The sequence below is a fragment of the Scyliorhinus canicula genome, chromosome 3 (assembly GCF_902713615.1).
Source record: "Scyliorhinus canicula chromosome 3, sScyCan1.1, whole genome shotgun sequence".
Classification (NCBI taxonomy): Eukaryota; Metazoa; Chordata; class Chondrichthyes; order Carcharhiniformes; family Scyliorhinidae; genus Scyliorhinus; species Scyliorhinus canicula.
The window spans coordinates 7,676,150-7,699,282 of NC_052148.1; the positions used below are offsets into that span (position 1 = coordinate 7,676,150).

General features: G+C 48.0%; 1 protein-coding gene across 4 annotated transcripts in view; it reads right to left on the reverse strand.

Annotated features, from left to right (window-relative positions):
* The window catches only part of LOC119963793 (disintegrin and metalloproteinase domain-containing protein 12-like), a 701,497-nt gene that overhangs the window by 572,667 nt on the left and 105,697 nt on the right, over positions 1-23,133 (reverse strand). For all 4 annotated transcript variants that reach the window (XM_038793080.1, XM_038793079.1, XM_038793078.1 and 1 more), the window contains 2 exons: positions 19,014-19,082; positions 13,784-13,950 (listed from right to left, as the gene is read on the reverse strand). In XM_038793080.1, the coding sequence (XP_038649008.1) occupies positions 13,784-13,950; positions 19,014-19,082 (236 nt within the window). The remainder of the gene's footprint in view (positions 1-13,783; positions 13,951-19,013; positions 19,083-23,133) is intronic.

Below are 23,133 nucleotides of genomic sequence, written 5' to 3' on the forward strand. Positions count from 1 at the left end.
AGTAACAGTGCCGGCCGGGAGTACTGTGAGTAACAGTGCTGGACGGGAGTACTGTGAGTAACAGTGCCGGCCGGGAGTAGTGTGAGTAACAGTGCCGGCCGGGAGTACTGTGAGTAACAGTGCCGGCCGGGAGTACTGTGAGTAACAGTGCCGGCCAGGAGTACTGTGAGTAACAGTGCTGGACGGGAGTACTGTGAGTAACAGTGCCGGCCGGGAGTACTGTGAGTAACAGTGCCGGCCAGGAGTACTGTGAGTAACAGTGCTGGACGGGAGTACTGTGAGTAACAGTGCCGGCCAGGAGTACAGTGAGTAACAGTGCTGGACGGGAGTACTGTGAGTAACAGTGCCGAGCGGGAGTACTGTGAGTAACAGTGCTGGCCGGGAGTACTGTGAGTAACAGTGCTGGCCGGGAGTACTGTGAGTAACAGTGCTGGACGGGAGTACTGTGAGTAACAGTGCCGGCCGGGAGTACTGTGAGTAACAGTGCCGGCCGGGAGTACTGTGAGTAACAGTGCCGGCCGGGAGTACTGTGAGTAACAGTGCCGAGCGGGAGTACTGTGAGTAACAGTGCCGGCCGGGAGTACTGTGAGTGAACAGTGCCGGCCGGGAGTACTGTGAGTAACAGTGCCGGCCGGGAGTACTGTGAGTAACAGTGCCGGCCGGGAGTACTGTGAGTAACAGTGCCGGCCGGGAGTACTGTGAGTAACAGTGCCGGACGGGAGTACTGTGAGTAACAGTGCCGGACGGGAGTACTGTGAGTAACAGTGCCGGACGGGAGTACTGTGAGTAACAGTGCCGGACGGGAGTACTGTGAGTAACAGTGCGAGCGGGAGTACTGTGAGTAACAGTGCCGGCCAGGAGTACTGTGAGTAACAGTGCCGGACGGGAGTACTGTGAGTAACAGTGCTGGACGGGAGTACTGTGAGTGACAGTGCCGGACGGGAGTACTGTGAGTAACAGTGCCGGCCGGGAGTACATAAGAACATAAGAACTAGGAGCAGGAGTAGGCCATCTGGCCCCTCGAGCCTGCTCCGCCATTCAATGAGATCATGGCTGATCTTTTGTGGACTCAGTTCCACTTTCCGGCCCGAACACCTTAACCCTTAATCCCTTTATTCTTCAAAAAACTATCTATCTTTACCTTAAAAACATGTAATGAAGGAGCCTCAACTGCTTCACTGGGCAAGGAATTCCATAGATTCACAACCCTTTGGGTGAAGAAGTTCCTCTTAAACTCAGTCCTAAATCTACTTCCCCTTATTTTGAGGCTATGTCCCCGAGTTCTGCTGTCACCCGCCAGTGGAAACAACCTGCCCGCATCTACCCTATCTATTCCCTTCATAATTTTTAATGTTTCTATAAGATCCCCCCTCATCCTTCTAAATTCCAACGAGTACAGTCCCAGTCTACTCAACATCTCCTCGTAATCCAACCCCTTCAGCTCTGGGATTAACCTAGTGAATCTCCTCTGCACACCCTCCAGCGCCAGTACGTCCTTTCTCAAGTAAGGAGACCAAAACTGAACACAATACTCCAGGTGTGGCCTCATTAACACCTTATACAATTGCAACATAACCTCCCTAGTCTTAAACTCCATCCTTCTCGCAATGAAGGACAAAATTCCATTTGCCTTCTTAATCACCTGTTGCACTTGTAAACCAACCTTCTGTGACTCATGCGCTAGCACACCCAGGTCTCTCTGAACAGCGGCATGCTTTAATATTTTATCGTTTAAATAATAATCCCGTTTGCTGTTATTCCTACCAAAATGGATAACCGCACATTTGTCAACATTGTATTCCATCTACCAGACCCTAGCCCATTCACTTAACCTATCCAAATCCCTCTGCAGACTTCCAGTATCCTCTGCACTTTTCGCTTTACCACTCATCTTAGTATCATCTGCAAACTTGGACACATTGCCCTTGGTCCCCAACTCCAAATCATCTATGTAAATTGTGAACAATTGTGGGCCCAACACGTTTCCCTGAGGGACACCACTAGCTACTGATTGCCAACCAGAGAAACACCCATTTATCCCAACTCTTTGCTTTCTATTAATTAACCAATCCTCTATCCATGCTACGACTTTACCCTTAATGCCATGCATCTTTATCTTATGCAGCAACCTTTTGTGTGGCACCTTGTCAAAGGCTTTCTGGAAATCCAGATATACCACATCCATCGGCTCCCCGTTATCTACTGCACTGGTAATATCCTCAAAAAATTCCACTAAATTAGTTAGGCATGACCTGCCCTTTACGTACCCATGCTGCGTCTGCCCAATGGGACAATTTCTATCCAGATGCCTCGCAATTTCTTCCTTGATGATAGATTCCAGCATCTTCCCTACTACCGAAGTTAAGCTCACTGGCCTATAGTTTCCTGCTTTCTGCCTACCTCCTTTTTTAAACAGTGGCGTCACGTTTGCTAATTTCCAATCCACCGGGACCACCCCAGAGTCTAGTGAATTTCGGTAAATTATCACTAGTGCATCAGCAATTTCCCTAGCCATCTCTTTTAGCACTCTGGGATGCATTCCATCAGGGCCAGGAGACTTGTCTACCTTTAGCCCCATTTGCTTGCCCATCACTACCTCCTTAGTGAGAACAATCCTCTCAAGGTCCTCACCTGTCATAGCCTCATTTCTATCAGTCGCTGGCATGTTATTTGTGTCTTCCACTGTGAAGACCGACCCAAAAAACCTGTTCAGTTCCTCAACCATTTCCTCATTTCCCATTATTAAAACTCCCTTCTCATCCTCTAAAGGACCAATATTTACCTTAGCCACTCTTTTTTGTCTTATATATTTGTAAAAACTTTTACTGTCTGTTTTTATATTCTGAGCAAGTTTACTCTCATACTCTATCTTACTCTTCTTTATAGCTTTTTTAGTATCTTTCTGTTGCCCCCTAAAGATTTCCCAGTCCTCTAATCTCCCAGCAATCTTTGGCACTTTATGTGCTTTTTCCTTCAATTTGATACTCTCCCTTATTTCCTTAGATATCCACGGTCGATTTTCCCTCTTTCTTCCGTCCTTCCTTTTTGTTGGTATAAACCTTTGCTGAGCACTGTGAAAAATCACTTGAAAGGTCCTCCACTGTTCCTCAACTGTTCCACCATAAAGTCTTAGCTCCCAGTCTACCTTAGCTAGTTCTTCTCTCATCCCCTTGTAATCTCCTTTGTTTAAACACAAAACACTAGTATTTGATTTTACTTTCTCACCCTCCATCTGTATTTTAAATTCCACCATATTGTGATCGCTCCTTCCGAGAGGATCCCTAACTATGAGATCATGAATCAATCCTGTCTCATTACACAGGACAAGATCTAGGACTGCTTGTTCCCTCGTAGGTTCCATTACATACTGTTCTAGGAAACTATCGCGGATACATTCTATAAACTCCTCCTCAAGGTTGCCTTGACCGACCTGGTTAAACCAATCGACATGTAGATTAAAATCCCCTATGATAACTGCTGTACCATTTCTACATGCATCAGTTATTTCTTTGTTTATTGCCTGCCCCACCATATCGTTACTATTTGGTGGCCGATAGACTACTCCTATCAGTGACTTTTTCGCCTGACTATTCCTGATTTCCACCCAAATGGATTCAACCTTATCCTCCATAGCACCGATGTCATCCCTTACTATTGCCCGGATGTCATCCTTAAATAACAGAGCAACACCACCTCCCTTACCATCCACTCTGTCCTTCCGAATAGTTTGATACCCTCGGATATTTAACTCCCAGTCGTGACCATCCTTTAACCATGTTTCAGTAATGGCCACTAAATCATAGTCATTTACGATGATTTGTGCCATCAACTCATTTACTTTATTCCGAATACTACGAGCATTCAAGTAAAGTACATTTATGTTGGTTTTTTTACCTCTGTTTTGAATCTTAACATCTCCAGTTTTATTTCTTTTGTTATTACTGGGCCTATTCACTGAGCTCCCCTCAGTCACTGTACCTTGTACTGTCGCCCTTTTTGATTTTTGACTATGTCTTCTCTGCCTTGCACTTTTCCCCTTACTTCCTTTTGCTTCTGTCCCTGTTTTACTACCTTCCAACTTCCTGCATCGGTTCCCACCACCCTGCCACATTAGTTTAAACCCTCCCCAACAGCTCTAGCAAACACCCCCCCTAGGACATCGGTTCCAGTCCTGCCCAGGTGCAGACCGTCCGGTTTGTACTGGTCCCACCTCCCCCAGAACCGGTCCCAATGCCCCAGGAATTTGAATCCCTCCCTCTTGCACCATCTCTCGAGCCACGCATTCATCCTATCTATCCTGACATGTGAGTAACAGTGCCGGGCGGGAGTACTGTGAGTAACAGTGCCGGCCGAGAGTACTGTGAGTAACAGTGCCGGGCGGGAGTACTGTGAGTAACAGTGCGGCCGGGAGTACTGTGAGTAACAGTGCCGGCCGGGAGTACTGTGAGTAACAGTGCCGGGCGGGAGTACTGTGAGTAACAGTGCCGGCCAAGAGTACTGTGAGTAACAGTGCCGGCCGGGAGTACTGTGAGTAACAGTGACGGACGGGAGTACTGTGAGTAACAGTGCCGGGCAGGAGTACTGTGAGTAACAGTGCCGGCCGGGAGTACTGTGAGTAACAGTGCCGGCCGGGAGTACTGTGAGTAACAGTGCCGAGCCGGGAGTACTGTGAGTAACAGTGCCGGACGGGAGTACTGTGAGTAACAGTGCCGGCCGGGAGTACTGTGAGTAACAGTGCCGGACGGGAGTACTGTGAGTAACAGTGCCGAGCCGGGAGTACTGTGAGTAACAGTGCCGGCCAGGGAGTACTGTGAGTAACAGTGCCGGCCACGGAGTACTGTGAGTACAGTGCTGGCCGGGAGTACTGTGAGTAACAGTGCCGGCCGGGAGTACTGTGAGTAACAGTGCCGGCCGGGAGTACTGTGAGTAACAGTGCCGGGCGGGAGTACTGTGAGTAACAGTGCCGGGCGGGAGTACTGTGAGTAACAGTGCCGGCAGGGAGTACTGTGAGTAACAGTGCCGGCCAGGAGTACTGTGAGTAACAGTGCCGGACGGGAGTACTGTGAGTAACAGTGCCGAGCGGGAGTACTGTGAGTAACAGTGCCGGCCGGGAGTACTGTGAGTAACAGTGCCGAGCCAGGAGTACTGTGAGTAACAGTGCCAGCCGGGAGTACTGTGAGTAACAGTGCCGGCCGGGAGTACTGTGATTAACAGTGCCGGACGGGAGTACTGTGAGTAACAGTGCCGGACGGGATTACTGTGAGTAACAGTGCCGGCCGGGAGTACTGTGAGTAACAGTGCCGGCCGGGAGTACTGTGAGTAACAGGGGACTGCAATATGCAGGTGGACTGGCAAAATCAGGTTGGTAGTGGATCCCAAGAAATGGAACTTGTGGAATGTCTAAGAGATGTTTTTTTGGAGCAGCTTGTGACAGAGCTGACTAGGGAACAGGCAATGAACAGGCAATTCTGGATTTGGTGATGTGTAATGAGGCAGACTTGATTAGGGAACTGAAGGTGAAGGAACCCTGAGGGAGCAGTCACCACAATATGATAGAATTGACCTTGCAGCTTGAGAGGGAGAAGCTGCAATCAGATTTCATAGGATTTACAGTGTAGAAGGAGGCCATTTGGCCCATCGAGTCTGCACCGGCTCTTGGAAAGAGCACCCTACCCAAGGTCAACACCTCTACCCTATCCCTGTAACCCAGCAACCCCATCTAACCTAATGGCAATTTAGAATGGCCAATCCACCTAACCTGTACATCTTTGGACTGTGGGAGGAAACCGGAGCACCCGGAGGAATCCCACGCACACACGTGGAGAACGTGCAGACTCCGCACAGACAGTGACCCAAGCGGGAATCAAACCTGGGACCCTGGCACTGTGAAGCCATAGTGCTAACCACTATGCCACCGTGCTGCCCTTATTGGCATCCCAGATGTAACGGTATTACAATTAAATAAGGGTAACTACAAAGACATGAGGGAGGAGCTAGCCAGAATTGATTGGAGAAGGAGCCTAGCGTGGAAGACAGTGGAACAGCAATGGCAGGAGTTTTGGGGGATTATTCGGGAGGCACAACAGAAATTCGTCCCAAGGAGGAGGAAACATGCTAAGGGAAGGACAAGGCATCCATGGCTGACGAGGGAAGTCAAGGACAGCATAAAAGCTAAAGAAAAAGCATACAAAGTGGCGAGGATTAGTGGGAAGCCAGAGGATTGGGAGCCTTTAAAAGCGAGCAGAGGACAACTAAAAAAGCAATCAGGGGACAGAAGATGAAACATGAGTACAAGCTAGCTAGTAATCTAAACGAAGATAGAATTTCTTTCAATATATAAAAGGTAGGAGAGAGCCAAAAATAGACATTGGATCACTGGAAAACATGGCTGGAGAAGTAATAATAGGAAACAAAGAAATGGCAGACAATTTGCATTAGTCTTCATGGTGGAAGACACCAGTGGGATGCCAGAGCTCCAGGAGAACCAGGGGGCAGAGGTGAGTGCAGTGACCATCACTAAGGAGAAGGTTCTGGGGAAACTGAAAGGTCTGAAGATGAATAAATCACCTGGACCGGATGGACTACACCCCAGGGTCCTAAAGAGATAGCTGAGGAGATTGTGGAGGCATTGGTGATGATCTTTCAGGAATCACTGGAGGCAGGAAGGGTTCCAGTGGACTGGAAAGTGGTTAATGTAACACCACTGATTAAGAAGGGAGGGAGGCAGAAGGCGGGAAATTATAGGCCAGTTAGCCTGACTTCGGTCATTGGTAAGATTTTAGAGTCATTATTAAAGATGAGATTGTGAAGGACTTCGAAGTGCTTGGTAAAATAGAACTGAGTCAGCACTGTGTTGTCAAGGGGAGGTTAGAGTTCTTTGAGAAGGTAACAAGGAAGTTAGACAAAGGTGAACCAGTGGACGTGATTTATTTAGATTTCCAGAAGGCCTTTGACAAGGTGCTGCATCGGAAACTGTTCAATAGGTTAAGAGCCCATGGTGTTCAGGGTTAGATCCTGGCATGGATAGAGGATTGGCTGACTGGCAGAAGGCAGAGTGGGGATAAAGGGGTCTGTTTCAGGATGGCAGCTGGTGACTAGTGATGTGCCTCAGGGGTCTGTGCTGGGACCACAACTTTTCACAATATACATTAATGATCTGGAGGAAGGTACTGAAGGCACTGTTGCTAAGTTTGCAGATGATACAAAGATCTGCAGAGGAACAGGTAGTATTGAGGAAGCAAGGGGGCTTCAGAAGGATTTGGACAGGCTAGGAGAGTGGGCAATGAAGTGGCAGATGGAATACAATGTGGAAATGTGTGAGGTTATGCACTTTGGAAGGAGGAATTTAGGCATTGACTATTTTCTAAATGGGGAAATGCTTCGGAAAGCAGAAGCACAAAGGGACTTGGGAGTCCTTGTTCACGATTCTATTCAGGTTAATGTGCAGGTTCAGTCGGCAGTGAGGAAGGCAAATGCAATGTTACCATTCCTGTCAGGAGGACTACAATACAAGGTCAGGAATGTACTTCTGAGGCTGTATAAGGTTCTGGTCAGATCCCATTTGGAGTATTGTGAGCAGTTTTGGGCCCCGTATCTAAAGAAGGGTCCAGAGGAGGTTCACAAAAATGATCCCTGGGAGGAAGAGCTTGTCGTATGAGGAGCTGGTTTCGTTCACTGGACTAAATCGCTGGCTTTTAAAGCAGACCAAGCAGGCCAGCAGCACGGTTCAATTCCCGTGCCAGCCTCCCCGGACAGACGCCGGAATGTGGTGACTAGGGGCTTTTCACAGTAACTTCATTGAAGTCTACTAGTGACAATAAGCAATTTTCATTTTTCGTATGAGGAACGGTTGAGGACTCTGGGTCTGTACTCGTTGGAGTTTAGAAGGATAAGAGGGGATCTTATTGAAACTTACAGGATACTGCGAGGCTTGGATAGAGTGGACGTGGAGAGGATGTTTCCACTTGTAGGAAAAACTAGAACCAGAGAACACCATCTCAGACTAAAGGGACGATCCTTTAAAACAGAGATGAGGAGGAATTTCTTCAACCAAGCGGTGGAGAATTTGTGGAACACTTTGCCACAGAAGGCTGTGGAGGTCAATTCACTGAGTGTCTTTAAGACAGAGATAGACAGGTTCTTGATTAATAAGGGGATCAGGGGTTATGGGGAGAAGGCAGGAAAATAGGGATGAGAAAAATATCAGCCATGATTGAATGACGGAGCAGACTCGATGGGCCAAGTGGCCTAATTCTGCTTCTATGTCTTATAGTCTGATAGGCAACTTAAAATCACCCATAATTACAGTTGTTCCTTTATCACATACATCTCTAATTTCCTGTTTAATGCCATTCCCAACATCACCACTGCAGTTTGATGGTCTATGTACAACTCCCACTAATAATTTTTTGCCTCTTGGTGTTTCTCAGCTCTACCCATACAGATTGCACATTGTTGGAGCTAATATCCTTCCTCACTGTGTTAATTTCCTCTTTGACCTGCATTGTAACTCCACCCCCTTTTCCAGGACATTCAGTTTCCATCCCTGGTCACCCTGCAGCCATATCTCCTTAATCTCGATGATATCATACCTATTTGCATCTGTTTGTGCGAATAGTTTGGCCACTTTATTGTGACTGATCTGTGTGTTAAAGCACAAAGTCTTAAAGTTGGTCTTTTTTTCAACAAATTTACAGTGCCCAATTCATTTTTTCCAATTGAGGAGCAATTTAGCGTGGCTAATCCACCTACCCTGCACATCTTTGTGTTGTGGAGTGAAACCCACGCAGACATGGGGAGAATGTGCAAACTCCACACAGACAGTGACCCAGAGCCAGTATCGAACCTGGGACCTCGGCGCCGTGAGACAGCAGTGCTAACCCACTGTGCCGCCGTGCTGCCCTGAAGCCTGTCTTTTTAACAGTACTTGTCTCGCTCCCAATATTTTTCACTGTGGCCCTCTCTGAATCTGGTCCTTGATCTCTCTGCCTGTCAGTTTCCTCACTCCCCCGAACCAGACACTGAGTCAACCTCAGACCATTATGTCGACTCCAGTTAAAACAACGTGGGACAATGTGCAAATCAAGCCAAAGACACCAGAAGTTGCAACAAGCACTAAAAGGCAGGCGCCTGAGGTTTGCCAACAACCTCACAGAGAAGATCTCCCTCTGAGGCGTTCGACCTATTGACTGTTGCTGTTGATCAGAGGTGAGCTGGCAAGATGGATACAGAACTGGCTCAGTCATAGAAGGCAGAGAGTAGCAATGGAAGGGTGCGTTTCTGATTGGAGGCCTGTGACTAGTGGTGTTCCGCAGGGATCAGTGCTGGGACCTTTGCTGTTTGTCGTATATATAAATGATTTGTAGGAAAATGTAACTGGTCTAATTAGTAAGTTTGTGGACGACACAAAGATTGGTGGAATTGCAGATAGCGATGAGGACTGTCAGAGGATACAGCAGGATTTAGATCATTTGGAGACTTGGGCGGAGAGATTGCAGATGGAGTTTAATCTGGACAAATTGAGATAATGCATTTTGGAAGGTCTAATACAGGTGACAAAATGTACAGCAAATTGCAGAACCCTTAAGAGCATTGACAGGCAGAGGGAAGAAAGAGAAAATGCCAGAAAATCTCAGAAGGTCTGGCAGCATCTGTAGGGAGAGAAAAGAGCTAACATTTCGAGTTAATGTTTCAAAGACGGGCAGAGGTATCTGGGTGTACAGGTCCACTGGTCACTGAAAGTGAAAAGTAAGTGTAGGAGGTGGTCAAGAAGGCATACAGCTGTGGTGAATCATAATCGTATAATTCACACTGTATTGTACATATTGTTACCATGCCTCTGTTAGCTCGGCACACGGGCAGTTGCACGGCTCTGCCCCAAGGGGGAGGTGTACTGGGAATGTACGGAAGTTTGTACTGGGCTCCACCCTTGGCTCCGCCCATGACTCCCCCCCACCCCCCCCCGCACTGGTTGTATAAAGCTTGGAAGTCGGAGCCTGCCTGCTAGTTCATCGAGAGTTCATCTTGTCACAGGCAGGCTCTGTTGTAAGACGATTAAAACCACTGTTCACTTCTAACCGCGTGTCGCGTGAATTGATGGTCTCATCAATAGCATGTTTACCTTCATCGGCTGGGGCACTGAGTATTAAAATTGGCAAGTCATGCTGCAGCTGTGTAGGTTTAAGGTGCGAGGGGCAAAGTTTAAAGGAGATGTGCGAGGGAAGTGTTTTACACCGAGGGTGGTGGGTGCCTGGAACTCTCTGCTGGAGGAGGTGGTGGAAACAGGTACGACAGTGACATTTAAGGAACGTCTTGACGTGAATAGGATGGGAATAGAGGGATACGGACCCCGGAAGTGTGGAAGGTTTTAGTTTAGACGGGCAGTATGGTCGGCGCAGGCTTGGAGGGCCGAAGGGCCTGTTCCTGGGCTGTATTTGTCTTTGTTTTTGTCCTTTGATTGTTCATGTTAATAATTGATCGTTGTGTTGTTTCAAAGACCTGTGATTTAAAGGCGGAGGAAATGTGTATTCAAAGTGTTTGTGTGTTTCCCTCACTGATAGTCTTGCAATCCCTTTCGGAGATCGATCACAAAACATCACCGGAGACATCGTCCGTTTGCACAGACTCAGGTTCAGATCCCACCACGGCAGCTGGAGGAATTTTAATTCAATGAATAAATTTGGAGCATAAAAGCCCGTCTCAGTATTGGTGAAACTATCGTCCATCGTTGTACGAACCCATCTGCTTCATTTTCTGTCCTTTAGTGAAAGGAATCTGCCATCTGACCTGTTCTGGCCCACACGTGGCCCACAGACTCACAGTCATGTGGTTGCTTCGTGACAGCCCTTGCAATAGGTTACCATCATTCCAGGGGGTAATTAGGGATGGCAAATGTTTAATGGATGAAACGTTATGTTGGGGCGGTGTCCTTCTGAGAAGTGAGTCACGTTAGCGCTGGTGACATGTCAGGTGCACAGACTTTAGGACCAATTTGGCCTTTAAGCCTGTGAGCGTGCTCAGCTTCAGATAAATTAAAAACCCTGGGCGCGATTCTCCGCCCCCCCAGGCCGGGTGGGAGAATCGCGCCCCCTACCTGTCAAGTTGCAGCAATCCACAAATTGTAAAACCTTTGGTTCTGATTGTGACCTATGTAAAAGGCCCAGAACAGAATAGGAAAGAAATGCTGAGCTTGAAAAAAATTCAAAACAATCTCTTCTGACACCTTCAGTGATTTGTGTCCCGTGTCTCTCTGCTCCTGTCGTCTCTTCACGTTCATTTCATGTAGTCTAGGCTTGTTCTTTCAGAAAAATTGATCACATCTCTGCATTAAACTTCATCTGCCACTTGTCTGCCCATTCCACCATCTTGTCACAATGCTTCCGAAATGTTTAAAATGTCCCTTGCACACCCAAGTCCATGTCATTAAGATCGAAGCAGAAAAGGCAAGGGACCTGACACTGATCAGATCATAGAATTTACAGTGCACAAGGAAGCCATTCGGCCCATTGAGTCTGCACCTGTCCTTAGAAATAACACCCCACTTAAGCCCACATCCGTACCCCCAGTAACCCCCACCTAACATTTTTTGGACACCAAGGGCAATTTATCACAGCCAATCCATCTAACCTGTACGTCTTTGGACTGTGGGAGGAAACCGGAGCACCCGGAGGAAACCCACGCAGACACGGGGAGAACTTGCAGACACCATACAGACCGTGACCCAGCCGGGAATCGAACCTGCAAACCTGGAGCTGTGAAGCAACAGTGCTAACCACTGTGCCACCGTGCTGCCCCAGGACACTGGGAAACCCCAATATATACCATCCTCCAGCCTGAACTCTGTCTCATTCTCTAACCTTGACTAGATTATAAGGTGGCAATTGTAAAAGTCTGATTCATAAAAGTAGGGAGAGTGGCAGCATGGTGGCGGAGTGGTTAGCACTGCTGCCTCACTGCGCCGAGTTCCCAGGTTCGATCTCGGCTCTGGGTCACTGTCCTTGTGGAGTTTGCAAATTCACCCCGTGTTTGCGTGGCTTTGGCCCCCACAACCCAAAGATGTGCAGATGTGGATTGGCCATGCTAAATTGCCCCTTAATTGGAAAAAATGAATAGGGTATTCTACATTAAAGTAAAGCAGCGGCTGGGTCACTGTCTGTGTGGAGTCTGCACATCCTCCCCCTGTGTGCGTGGGTTTCCTCCGGGTGCTCCGGTTTCCTCCCACAGTCCAAAGATGTGCGGGTTAGGTGGATTGGCCATGCTAAATTGCCCGTAGTGTCCTAATAAAAAAAAAGTAAGGTTAAGGAGGGGGGGGGTTGTTGGGTTACGGGTATAGGGTGGATACGTGGGTTTGAGTAGGGTGATCATGGCTCGGCACAACATTGAGGGCCGAAGGGCCTGTTCTGTGCTATGTTCTATGTTCTAAAGTAGGGAGAGAGGAAACAGCAGCCAGTTAGCCTGATATCAGTTACTGGGAAAATGCTGAAGTCTATTATTAAGGGTATCTTAAACACGTGTTTCAAAAATCATGATCTGATTAGATAAATGTAACACGTTTTAGAAAAGGGAAATACATTCTGCTTTTAGGATGCAGTGAGTTGGGTAGATAAAGGGAACCCATAGATATGATATATCTGGATTTCCCAAAAAAATTTGAAAAAGTATCGTACAAAATGGTTTATCGGCACGTGCTGAAGGAGTTGGGGTAATAAATTAGCGTGGATAGATAATTGATTCAGTCACAAGTAGCAAAGAGGAAACATAAATTGTGCAATCTCAAGTTGGCAGCTGTAATTAGTGGAGTCTGATGATTCAAAACTAAATGGAAATGTGCTCATAGAATTATAGAATTTACAGTGCCGAGGGAGGCCATTCAGCCCATTGAGTCTGCACCGGCCCTTGCAAAGTGCACCCCACCCAAACCCACACCTCCGCCCTGTCCCCGTAACCCAGTAACCCCACCTAACCTTTATGGACACCAAGGGCAATTTAGCATGGCCAATCCACCTAACCCGCACATCTTTGAACTGTGGGAGGAAACCGGAGCACCCGGAGGAAACCCACGCAGACACGCGGGGAGAATGTGCAGACTCCACACAGACAGTGGCCCAAGCCGAAATAGAACCTGGGACCCTGGAGCTGTGAAGCAACAGCGCTAACCAAAGATGTGCAGGTTGGGTAGATTGGCCATGATAAATTGCCCTTAGTGTCCAAAATTCTGATTAACCCAGGACAAAAGTTCGGCACAACATCGTCTGCACGTTCCCCCATGTCTGTGTGGGTTTCCTCCGGGTGCTCCGGTTTCCTCCCACAGTCCAAAGATGCACAGGTTAGGTGGATTGGCCGCGCTAAATTGCCCTCAGTGTCCAAAAAGGTTAAGTGGGGGTTACTGGGTTACAGAGATAATTCGGGACCTGGGCTTGAGTAGGGTGCTCTTTGTAAGGGCCGGTGCAGACTCGATGGGCCAAATGGCCCCCTTCTCATTGTAAATTCTATGATTCTATGAACAGACCCTGTTTAAGCATCCCACCTTTATCAAATTACACAGAAGCAGTCCATAGTTCCCATTTCTCCAGAGCAACAATCTGAGTCAACCAGCCGAACACTGAGCACCTGTGACTCCTGTCAGAAACAATCTTGCGGCCGTTTGAAACTTGACATTCCTGCGCTTGTCCCAATGAATGCAAAACACAAACATTTGACAGCACGTCTCTCTTTTTGGGGGCAATAAAACAAGAAGTATCATTTGGTTAGTTTGCGATGAGAGAGTTCAGTGTGTGGTACTCACAGCAAAATTTGAGCGTTGTCATTGGGTATCCGGTGTGAAAGGTCGTTTCTTCTCCACTTTAGGAATTCTTCCAGGGTATTCCCTAGATTAGTGGTTATTGGCATTTTATCTGCAGTCCAGGCTTCTACTGCAATCAATACAATGCGGATTTTCAATGGCCTAAAGTACTGGAGATAAGAAAGGTGTAAGGAACTCAGGTGACTGGATTTACCAGAAATCGACTAAACAGGAGAATGATGAAAATTTCAGAGGGAAACAGTAAAGGGAAAATCAAAGATGCAAAGATGAGAAATGTGGGAGGAAATCACAACATCTTTTCCAACTCCACAAACAGGAAAAACGTTCCGAGGGAAGAGATGGAAAGTGGCTAATGTAACACCCCTGTTTAAGGGAGGGAGGCAGAAGATGGGACATTATAGGCCGGTTAGCCTGACTTCGGTCATTGGTAAGATTTTAGAGTCTGTTATTAAAGATGAGATCGGGGAGTATTTGGAGGTGCATGTTAAAATAGGACTGAGTCAGCACGGCTTTGTCAAAGGGAAGACGTGTCTAACAAATCTGTTGGAGTTCGTTGAGGGGGCAACAATAAGTTAGTCAAAGGAGAACCAGTGGACGTGATTTATTTTGATTTCCAGAAGGCCTTTGACAAGGTGCCACATAGGAGACTGTTCAATAAGTTAAGAGCCCATGGTGTTCAGGGTAAGATCCTGGCATGGATAGAGGATTGGCTGACTGGCAGAAGGCAGAGAGTGGGGATAAAGGTGTCTTTTTCAGGATGGCAGCTGGTGACTAGTGGTGTGCCTCAGGGGTCTGTGCTGGGACCACAACTTTTCACAATATACATTAATGATCTGGAGGAAGGTACTGAAGGCACTGTTGCTAAGTTTGCAGATGATACAAAGATCTGTAGAGGGGCAGTTAGTATTGAGGAAACAGGGGGGGCTTCAGAATGATTTGGACAGGCTAGGAGAGTGGGCAATGAAGTGGCAGATGGAATACAATGTGGAAAAGTGTGGGGTTATGCACTTAGGAAGGAGAAATAGGAAGATGCTTAGGAAATCAGAAGCACAAAGGGTCTTGGGAGTCCTTGTTCACGATTCTATTAAGGTTAATGTGCAGGTTCAGTGGGCAATTAGGAAGGCAAATGCAATGTTAGCATTCATGTCGAGAGGGCTAGAATACAAGACCAGGGATGTACTTCTGAGGCTGTATAAGGCTCTGGTCAGACCCCATTTGGAGTATTGTGAGCAGTTTTGGGCCCCGTATCTAAGGAAGGATGTGCTGGCCTTGGAAAGGGTCCAGAGGAGGTTCACAAGAATTATCCCTGGAATTAAGAGCTTGTGGTTTAGCACACTGGGCTAAATCGCTAGCTTTTAAAGCAGACTAAGGCAGGCCAGCAGCATGGTTCAATTCCCATACCAGCACCCCTGAACAGGCGCCGGAATGTGGCGACTAGGGGCTTTTCACAGTAACTTCATTGAAGCCTACTTGTGACAATAAGCGATTTTCATTTCATTTCATTTTTCGTATGAGGCACGGTTGAGGTCTCTGGGTCTGTACTTGTTGGAGTTTAGAAGGATGAGGGGGGATCTTATTGAAACTTACAGGATACTGCGAGGCCTGGATAGAGTGGACGTGGAGAGGATGTTTCCACTTGTAGGAAAAACAACAACTAGAGGACACCATTTCATACTAAAGGGACGATCCGTTAAAACAGAGATGAGGAGGAATTTCTTCAGCCAGAGGGTGGTGAATCTGTGGAACTCTTTGCCGCAGAAGGCTGTGGAAGCCAAATCACTGAGTGTCTTTAAGACCGAGATAGATAGGTTCTTGATTAATAAGGGGATCAGGGGTTATGGGGAGAAGGCGGGAGAATGGGGATGAGAAAATATCAGCAATGATTGAATGGCGGAGCAGACTCGATGGGCTGAGTGGACTAATTCTGGTCCTATGTCTTATGTTCTTATGGAGCGCATTCATGATAAACATTGGGATCAGTGCATTGTGGAAGAGAGCAGAGCAGAGATGGAAAATCAGTGTTTCACATCGGTTTTCTGGAGGAAGCGGGAGCTTTTACATCACAGCAGAGGCAGAGGAGAATCAGTCGGCCACGCCGGAGGCTGCCAGACCTCATCGACAGAGGTGTTGTCTGCTCACAGTCTAAGTTGGAGGGGGGAAAATCTCCCATGTGCCTCTGATGATGGCCCCATGTTATCACGTGCCACACTATACAGAAGGGCATTGGTTACAAGACACAGGCTTAACAGACCATAATCCACTTACATTTAGTGAAAAATGTAAAACATTTAAAGGATCAGGGGTTGTGGGGAGACGGCGGGAGAATGGGGATGAGAAACATATCAGCCATGATTGAATGGCAGAGCAGACTCGATGGGCCGAATGGCCTAATTCTGCTCCTATGTCTCATGGTCTTATGGAATGCAACATCCTTCCGTTGGAGTTTATTGTTGCAACCTTTCGATGTTGAAATGGTCCATATTCCTGGAAAGGGCAATATAATTGCAGATGGATTGTCACCTGAATTACTCAACATAAGAACACAAGCGATTTAGCTTGGGAAAGGAAGGATGAATCAATGTGTGTTTTGAGTCATGTACCTTGGTATGAAACATCCATGTAATAATGTCTCATCCCTCTAACGGGGAGGTATGTCAGACTCCTTTTGATTTCCCTTCATTCATATTTGTTTTGTTTTATTTTATTATTTTCTGTCCGTGGACAAATTGGAATGTGCCTTTGAGGAATGGACTTAATTTGAGGCAACCTGGTAATTAGTACAGTGTGTTCCAGGATTTGTTTTTTTGGAGAGAGAAGAGAGTCGTCGGTGCTGAGCGAATCGTGAGGACGAGCTCTGGAGAAAGTTGCTTCGATTGGCCAGGGACAGTGTTCTGACTGACAACAGTCAGTGGTTGGTTCCTGCTGGATGCTTCTGAGAAAACGGGGCAGAAATGATTAAACCATGAATGAAGAAGGGTCTCTCTCTCTCTGAGTTGAGGGGCTGGTTTAGCACACTGGGCTAAATTGCCGGCTTTGAAAGCAGATCAAGGCAGGCCAGCAGCACGGTTCAATTCCCGTAACAGCCTCCCCGAACAGGCGCCGGAATGTGGTGACTAGGGGCTTTTCACAGTAACTTCCTTTGAAGCCTACTTGTGACAATAAGCAGTTTTCATTTCCTTTCTCTCTCTTTCCCTGCAAGGACTGCTTTACCTTTTTTAAAATAAATTTAGAGTACCCTATTAATTTTTTTCCAAATGAGGGGCAATTTAGCGTGGCCAATTCACCTGACCAGCACATCTTTGGATTGTGGGGGTGAAACCCACGCAGACACAGGGAGAATGTGCAAACTCCGCACGGAGAGGTGACCCAGAGCCGGGATTCGAACCCGGGTCTTCAGCACCGCAGTCCCAGTGCTAACCACTGCGCCACATGCCGCCCTGCATTACTGTTTTAAAACCAGCAAGTGCCTGGCACATTTTCACAATGTAGTGGAAATGTTCTTGAATCTACAAAGAAAGTGGATAGCCTTGCCAGGGAAACCCACTCAAGCTTAGAAAGAAGAAGCATCAAAACAAAAGCTTGAACTCCTGAAAGACATTAACTGAAAACCATCATAGTGCATCGGAGATATTTTATCCTTCTTACTTTATCATCATTTTCCTCCCTCTCCACCTCCCTTTCCCTCTATGTTGTCTGTGTATGTGGGCGTATATATATATATATATATATATATCAATGTAGAGTGGGGTAAGTTGGAAAGGAATAAGGTTGGGTCATGGGTATTAATCTAATAATCTTCGATTATTATCACAAATAGGCTTACATTAACACTGCAATGAAGTTACGGTGTGATGCGACCATCAATTCACACGAGACAAAGAGTTGAAGTGAACAGTGGTTTTAATCAGCTAGAACTGTGCCTGCCTGCGATTGCTCTATACTGAGTGCTGCCTGCAGGCTGCAGATCTATATACCTCCTCTGAGGGGGTGGAGCCATAGGCGGAGCCCACAAGGGCATCATAATTCAATACAATGTAATACAATACAAAGATGAATGGTAGCAGTAATACATTCACCACACTATGACAATCCTCTATTGGGGAGTCAGTTACATTTTTGTTGGTTTGATTATATTACTGTTAAATAATAAAAGGTTATTTGTGTTAAATATACAAACCTGGTGATTATTGGGCTCAACTAAGGTCCTCAAGCATTTTAATATGACATCTAATTTCACTTTTAATAGTAATAATCTTTATTAGTGTCACAAGTAGGCTTCCATTAAGACTGCAATGTAGTTACTGTGAAAAGCCCCTAGTCGCCACATTCTGGAGCCTGTTCGGGTACACAGAGGGGGAATTCAGAAAATCCAATTCGCCTAACAGAACGTCTTTCGGGACTTGAGGGAGGAAACCGGAGCTCCCGGAGGAAACCCACGCAGACACAGGGAGAACGTGCAGACTCTGCACAGACAGTGACCCAAGTCGGGAATCGAACCTGGGACCCTGGAGCTGTGAAGTCACAGTGCTAACCACTGTGCTACCGTGCCGCCTGTGTCGTGACTCAGGGTTGAGTGATCTGGAATTGACTGCACACTGTTGTGTTCTGCTGTTTCATGTAGCATAAGCTGCTTCGTTGATGTATGCTTTGACAAAGGAAGCTCCCGACTCGGAGATAGGTTTACCACATTTATTGAACTGTTAACAATTCTCCTACTTGAGCTCGACTCTCCTGCTAATCTTGCTGTAGTAACTCAATCTAACTAACCAGTCTGCTCTAATCCACGTGGTGGGTGTGATGCTTCTGATCTGCCCCTGTATCACTCTATAGATGTCTGTCTGTGGAAAGAGACAGAGCATGCGTGTCCTGTCCTTATATATGGGTTGTGTAATGCCCCCTTGTGGTAGTGTCACCTCTGGGTGTCTTGACTGCCCATTGGTCGTGTCCTATTCTAAGTGTTCATTAGCTGTCTGTCTGTGTGTCATGATGTCTCTGGTGCTCCCTCTAGTGTTTACTTAGTTGTAGTGCATTTACATTAACCCCATGTGTATTTACAGTGATGCATATACACATACCAGCCTAAAGCATCATGATAAAGGTAGGTTTTAGTGAGGGAAGAAGTGTAGAGTGGGAGAGGGAGACAGGGCACAGGCGGAGTCGCAGCATAACGTGGGAGAGGAAGTAAAATTCTCAGCTCAGTATCCATACTCACTGAATCCACTAATTTTATAATTTTAATCACTTCTGCCTCAACAGCCGCTGTACCGCCAAGTTTCTGTGTCTGAAAGAAAAACAAATGATTGGTGATGAGTAGTCAGTCATCAAAATACCTTCTTCATATCCACCATGATCTTCAGAAGATCGAAGCCAATCCCCATGGTTACAGATGAAAAAACAACACAGTTCATCAGAACACCCCATCCATTGTGTGTCTGTACTTTGTTCGATTGATTAGTATCACTTCAACTGCTCTCTATCCTTTCAAAATCCAATTGCCTTCTGCAAGTTTCCTTTCAATCTGCTTCCCCTGTCCTGGCAGGCACTGCAGTCTCAATTGAGAAGACTCACTGGTAAAGAACGACCTTCAGTTCTGGTTGAAATATTATAAAAAGAATGTAGAGGCCCTGCAGACATTGTCGAGGCATTTTACCAGATTAACCCCTGAAATGTGTGGGGATACATATTTAAAGGTTTATAATAATATTAATCTTTTATTGCCACAAGTATGAAGTTACTGTGAAAAGCCCCTAGTCGCCATATTCCGGCGCCTGTTCGGGTAAGCTGGTACGGGAATTGAACCCGCACTGCTGGCCTTGTTCTGCATCACAAACCAGCTATCTAGCCCACTGAGCTAAACCAGCCACAATAGGCTCGGTCACTTTCCGCTTGAGGATCCGTTACTGAGGGTGTCCTGATAGAGATCAGGGGGCTGGATTCTCCGTTTCTGCGACTAAGTGTTGACACCAACGGAGAATCTGTGGACTCCTACGACAGGAAAATCGATGCCGCACCTGCACCGATTGTGCTCCCGGTGAGGGGCTAGCACCGGTGCTGCATGGAGCGCCATCGGTTCCCATGGAAAATGGTGCAGGTCCCTGATCGACACAGCGCTGACAAGCTGCAGACACGCTGAAACAATACACACCCCACACACACACTGATCAAAATCAGATGGGGCAGGTTATGCTGGAGCACCCTTAAAGCTGATAGGTCGGCTGGGGTCAGAGGGCACCGGGACGAGGGGGGGGTGGGTGATCCATACGAGCCAGGACGTCGGGTTTAAAGTGGGCTGTTAGCGGCATGCGTAGCCGCGTGTCTGCCTTGTTGGCTACGGTGACGGTGTTGCGTACCCGTCCACCTAGAACTCAAAGCCCACCTCTTGGCCACCCCCCCACTACTCCTCCCCTGCCCCTGCCAGAAGCCCCCCATTCAGCGGCATGACTGTTGGCGAAGTGTGGCGGTGCTAGACACTGTCCGTCCACCCTCGCTCTCTCTGCAGACGCCACACCAGGTTCACCATTTGTGGGAGCACCCATGGGCTGTGCCATTGGGAATTCGGCCCATCGGAGGGGGAGAATCGCGGATGGACCCGCTAATGATATGCAAACAGTGTTTAATGCTCGTGTGGCGTTACGGAGCGTCGCATTTGTCATCAAACCAGCACCTGCCATGATTCTGGCGTCGGATGCTATTCTCTACCTAACCGCACACCCTGATTTCAGAGTCGGCTAGTGGAGAATCCCACCCCAATAAAGTGATGGAAATTTTTGATAGTATGAATAGAGAAAAAGAAGATATGCTCCTGATGGGAGAAGCATATTTAAAGACCACGGGAATAAGATAGTTATTGTCTTGGGAGGGCCAACAATATAAGAGAATACAGGAGGAACGGTACGATGCTGGCATTACAGGGGACCAGAGGGATCTTGGGGTGCAGGTCCATAGATCCCTGAAGGCAGCCGGACAGGTAGATAAGGTGGTTAAGAAGGCATTTGGGATATTTGCCCTTATTATTATTAATATTATAATTATTATTATTATTATAATATTGTTATTATTATAGGATTATTATTATTTCAGAATAGTTATTTTTCCGATTGGCAGGCAGTGACCAGAGGGGATACAGCAGGAATTGGTGCGAGGACCCCAACTGTTCACATTATATGTTAATGATGTGGACGAGGGAACTAGATTATCTCCAAATTTGTAGATGATGCACAGTTGGGTGGGAGGGTGAGCTGTGAGGAGGATGCAGAGATACTTCAGCGGGATGTGGACAGGCTGGGTGAGTGGGTACATGCATGGCAGATGCAGTATAATGTGGATAAAGGTGAGATTCTCCACTTTGGTAGAAAAACAGTAAAGCAGATTATTATTTAAAAGGGTGTAAATTGAGAGCAGTGGATAGTCAGCGAGACCTTGGTGCCCCCGTGCATCAGTCACTGAAAGTAAGCGTGCAGGTACAGCAGGCAGTACAGAAGGCAAATGGTATGTTGGCCTTCAGAGTGAGAGGATTTGAGTATAGGAACAGAGATCTTTCAATGTAATTATCCACTTTGGTAGCATAAACAAGAAGGAAGACTATTAGGGCGGCACAGTGACACAGTGGTTAGCACTGCTGCCTCACAGCTCCAGGGACCCAGGTTCAATTCCGGCCTGGTGCAACTGTCTGTGAGGAGTCTGCACGTTCTCCCCGTGTCTGCATGCGTTTCCTCTGGGTGCTCCACTTTCCTCTCATAACCCAAAGATACTCACTGGGCTAAATCGCTGGCTTTTAAAGCAGACCAAGGCAGGCCAGCAGCACGGTTTGATTCCCGTAACAGCCTCCCCGAACAGGCGCCGGAATATGGCGACTAGGGGCTTTTCACAGAAACTTCATTGAAGCCTACTCGTGACAATAAGCCATTTTCATTTTCATTTTCAAGATAGGTTCGATGATAGCAATCAAAGCAGAAGAGGCCATTGAATCAAACTGTAACCAAAAACAAATGTACCCAGGGTGATCCAATACCAAACTGTACTAAACTTCAGGGATCGACCAATTCCATTGATCAATCTTCCTAGAAAGTGCAGTGTCCACATATAGTCACAGGACGGGATTCTCCGTTGCCGGGAATCTCCGTTGCCGGGAATCTCCGTCGCCGGGAATCTCCGTCGCCGGGAATCGCCGTCGCCGGGAATCTCCGTCGCCGGGAATCTCCGTCGCCGGGAATCTCCCTCGCCGGGAATCTCCGTCGCCGGGATTCTCCGTCGCCGGGATTCTCCGCCGTCGGGATTCTCCGTTGCCGGGAATCTCCGTCGCCTGGATTCTCCGTCGCCGGGATTCTCCGTCGCCGGGAATCTCCGTCGCCGGGATTCTCCGTCGCCGGGATTCTCCGTCGCCGGGATTCTCCGTCGCCGGGAATCTCCGTCGCCGGGATTCTCCGTCGCCGGGATTCTCCGTCGCCGGGTTTCTCCGTCGCCGGGAATCTCCGTCGCCGGGAATCTCCGTCGTCGGGAATCTCCGTCGCCGGGAATCTCCGTCGTCGCGAATCTCCGTCGCCGGGATTCTCCGCCGTCGGGATTCTCCGTTGCCGGGATTCTCCGCTGTCGGGATTCTCCGTTGCCGGGAATCTCCGTTGCCGGGATTCTCCGTTGCCGGGAATCTCCATTGCCGGGATTCTCCACTGTCGGGATTCTCCGTTGCCGGGAATCTCCGTCGCCTGGAATCTCCGTCGCCTGGATTCTCCGTTGCCGGGAATCGCCGTTGCCGGGATTCTCCGTCGCCGGGAATCTCCGTCGCCGGGAATCTCCGTCGCCGGGAATCTCCGTCGCCGGGAATCTCCGTTGCCGGGAATCTCCGTTGCCGGGATTCTCGGTTGCCGGGAATCTCCGTTGCCGGGATTCTCGGTTGCCGGGAATCTCCGTTGTCGGGATTCTCCGTTGCCGGGATTCTCCGTTGTCGGGATTCTCCGTTGCCGGGATCTCCGTGTCGGGAATCTCCGTTGCCGGAATCTCCGTCGCGGATTCTCCGTGCGGGATTCTCCGTTGCCGGGAATCTCCGTCGCCGGGAATCTCCGTCGCCGGGAATCTCCGTCGCCGGGAATCTCCGTCGCCGGGATTCTCCGCTGTCGGGATTCTCCGTTGCCGGGATTCTCCGCTGTCGGGATTCTCCGTTGCCGGGAATCTCCGTTGCCGGGATTCTCCGTTGCCGGGAATCTCCGTTGCCGGGATTCTCCACTGTCGGGAATCTCCGTCGCCTGGAATCTCCGTCGCCTGGATTCTCCGTTGTCGGGAATCGCCGTTGCCGGGAATCTCCGTTGCCGGGATTCTCCGTCGCCGGGAATCTCCGT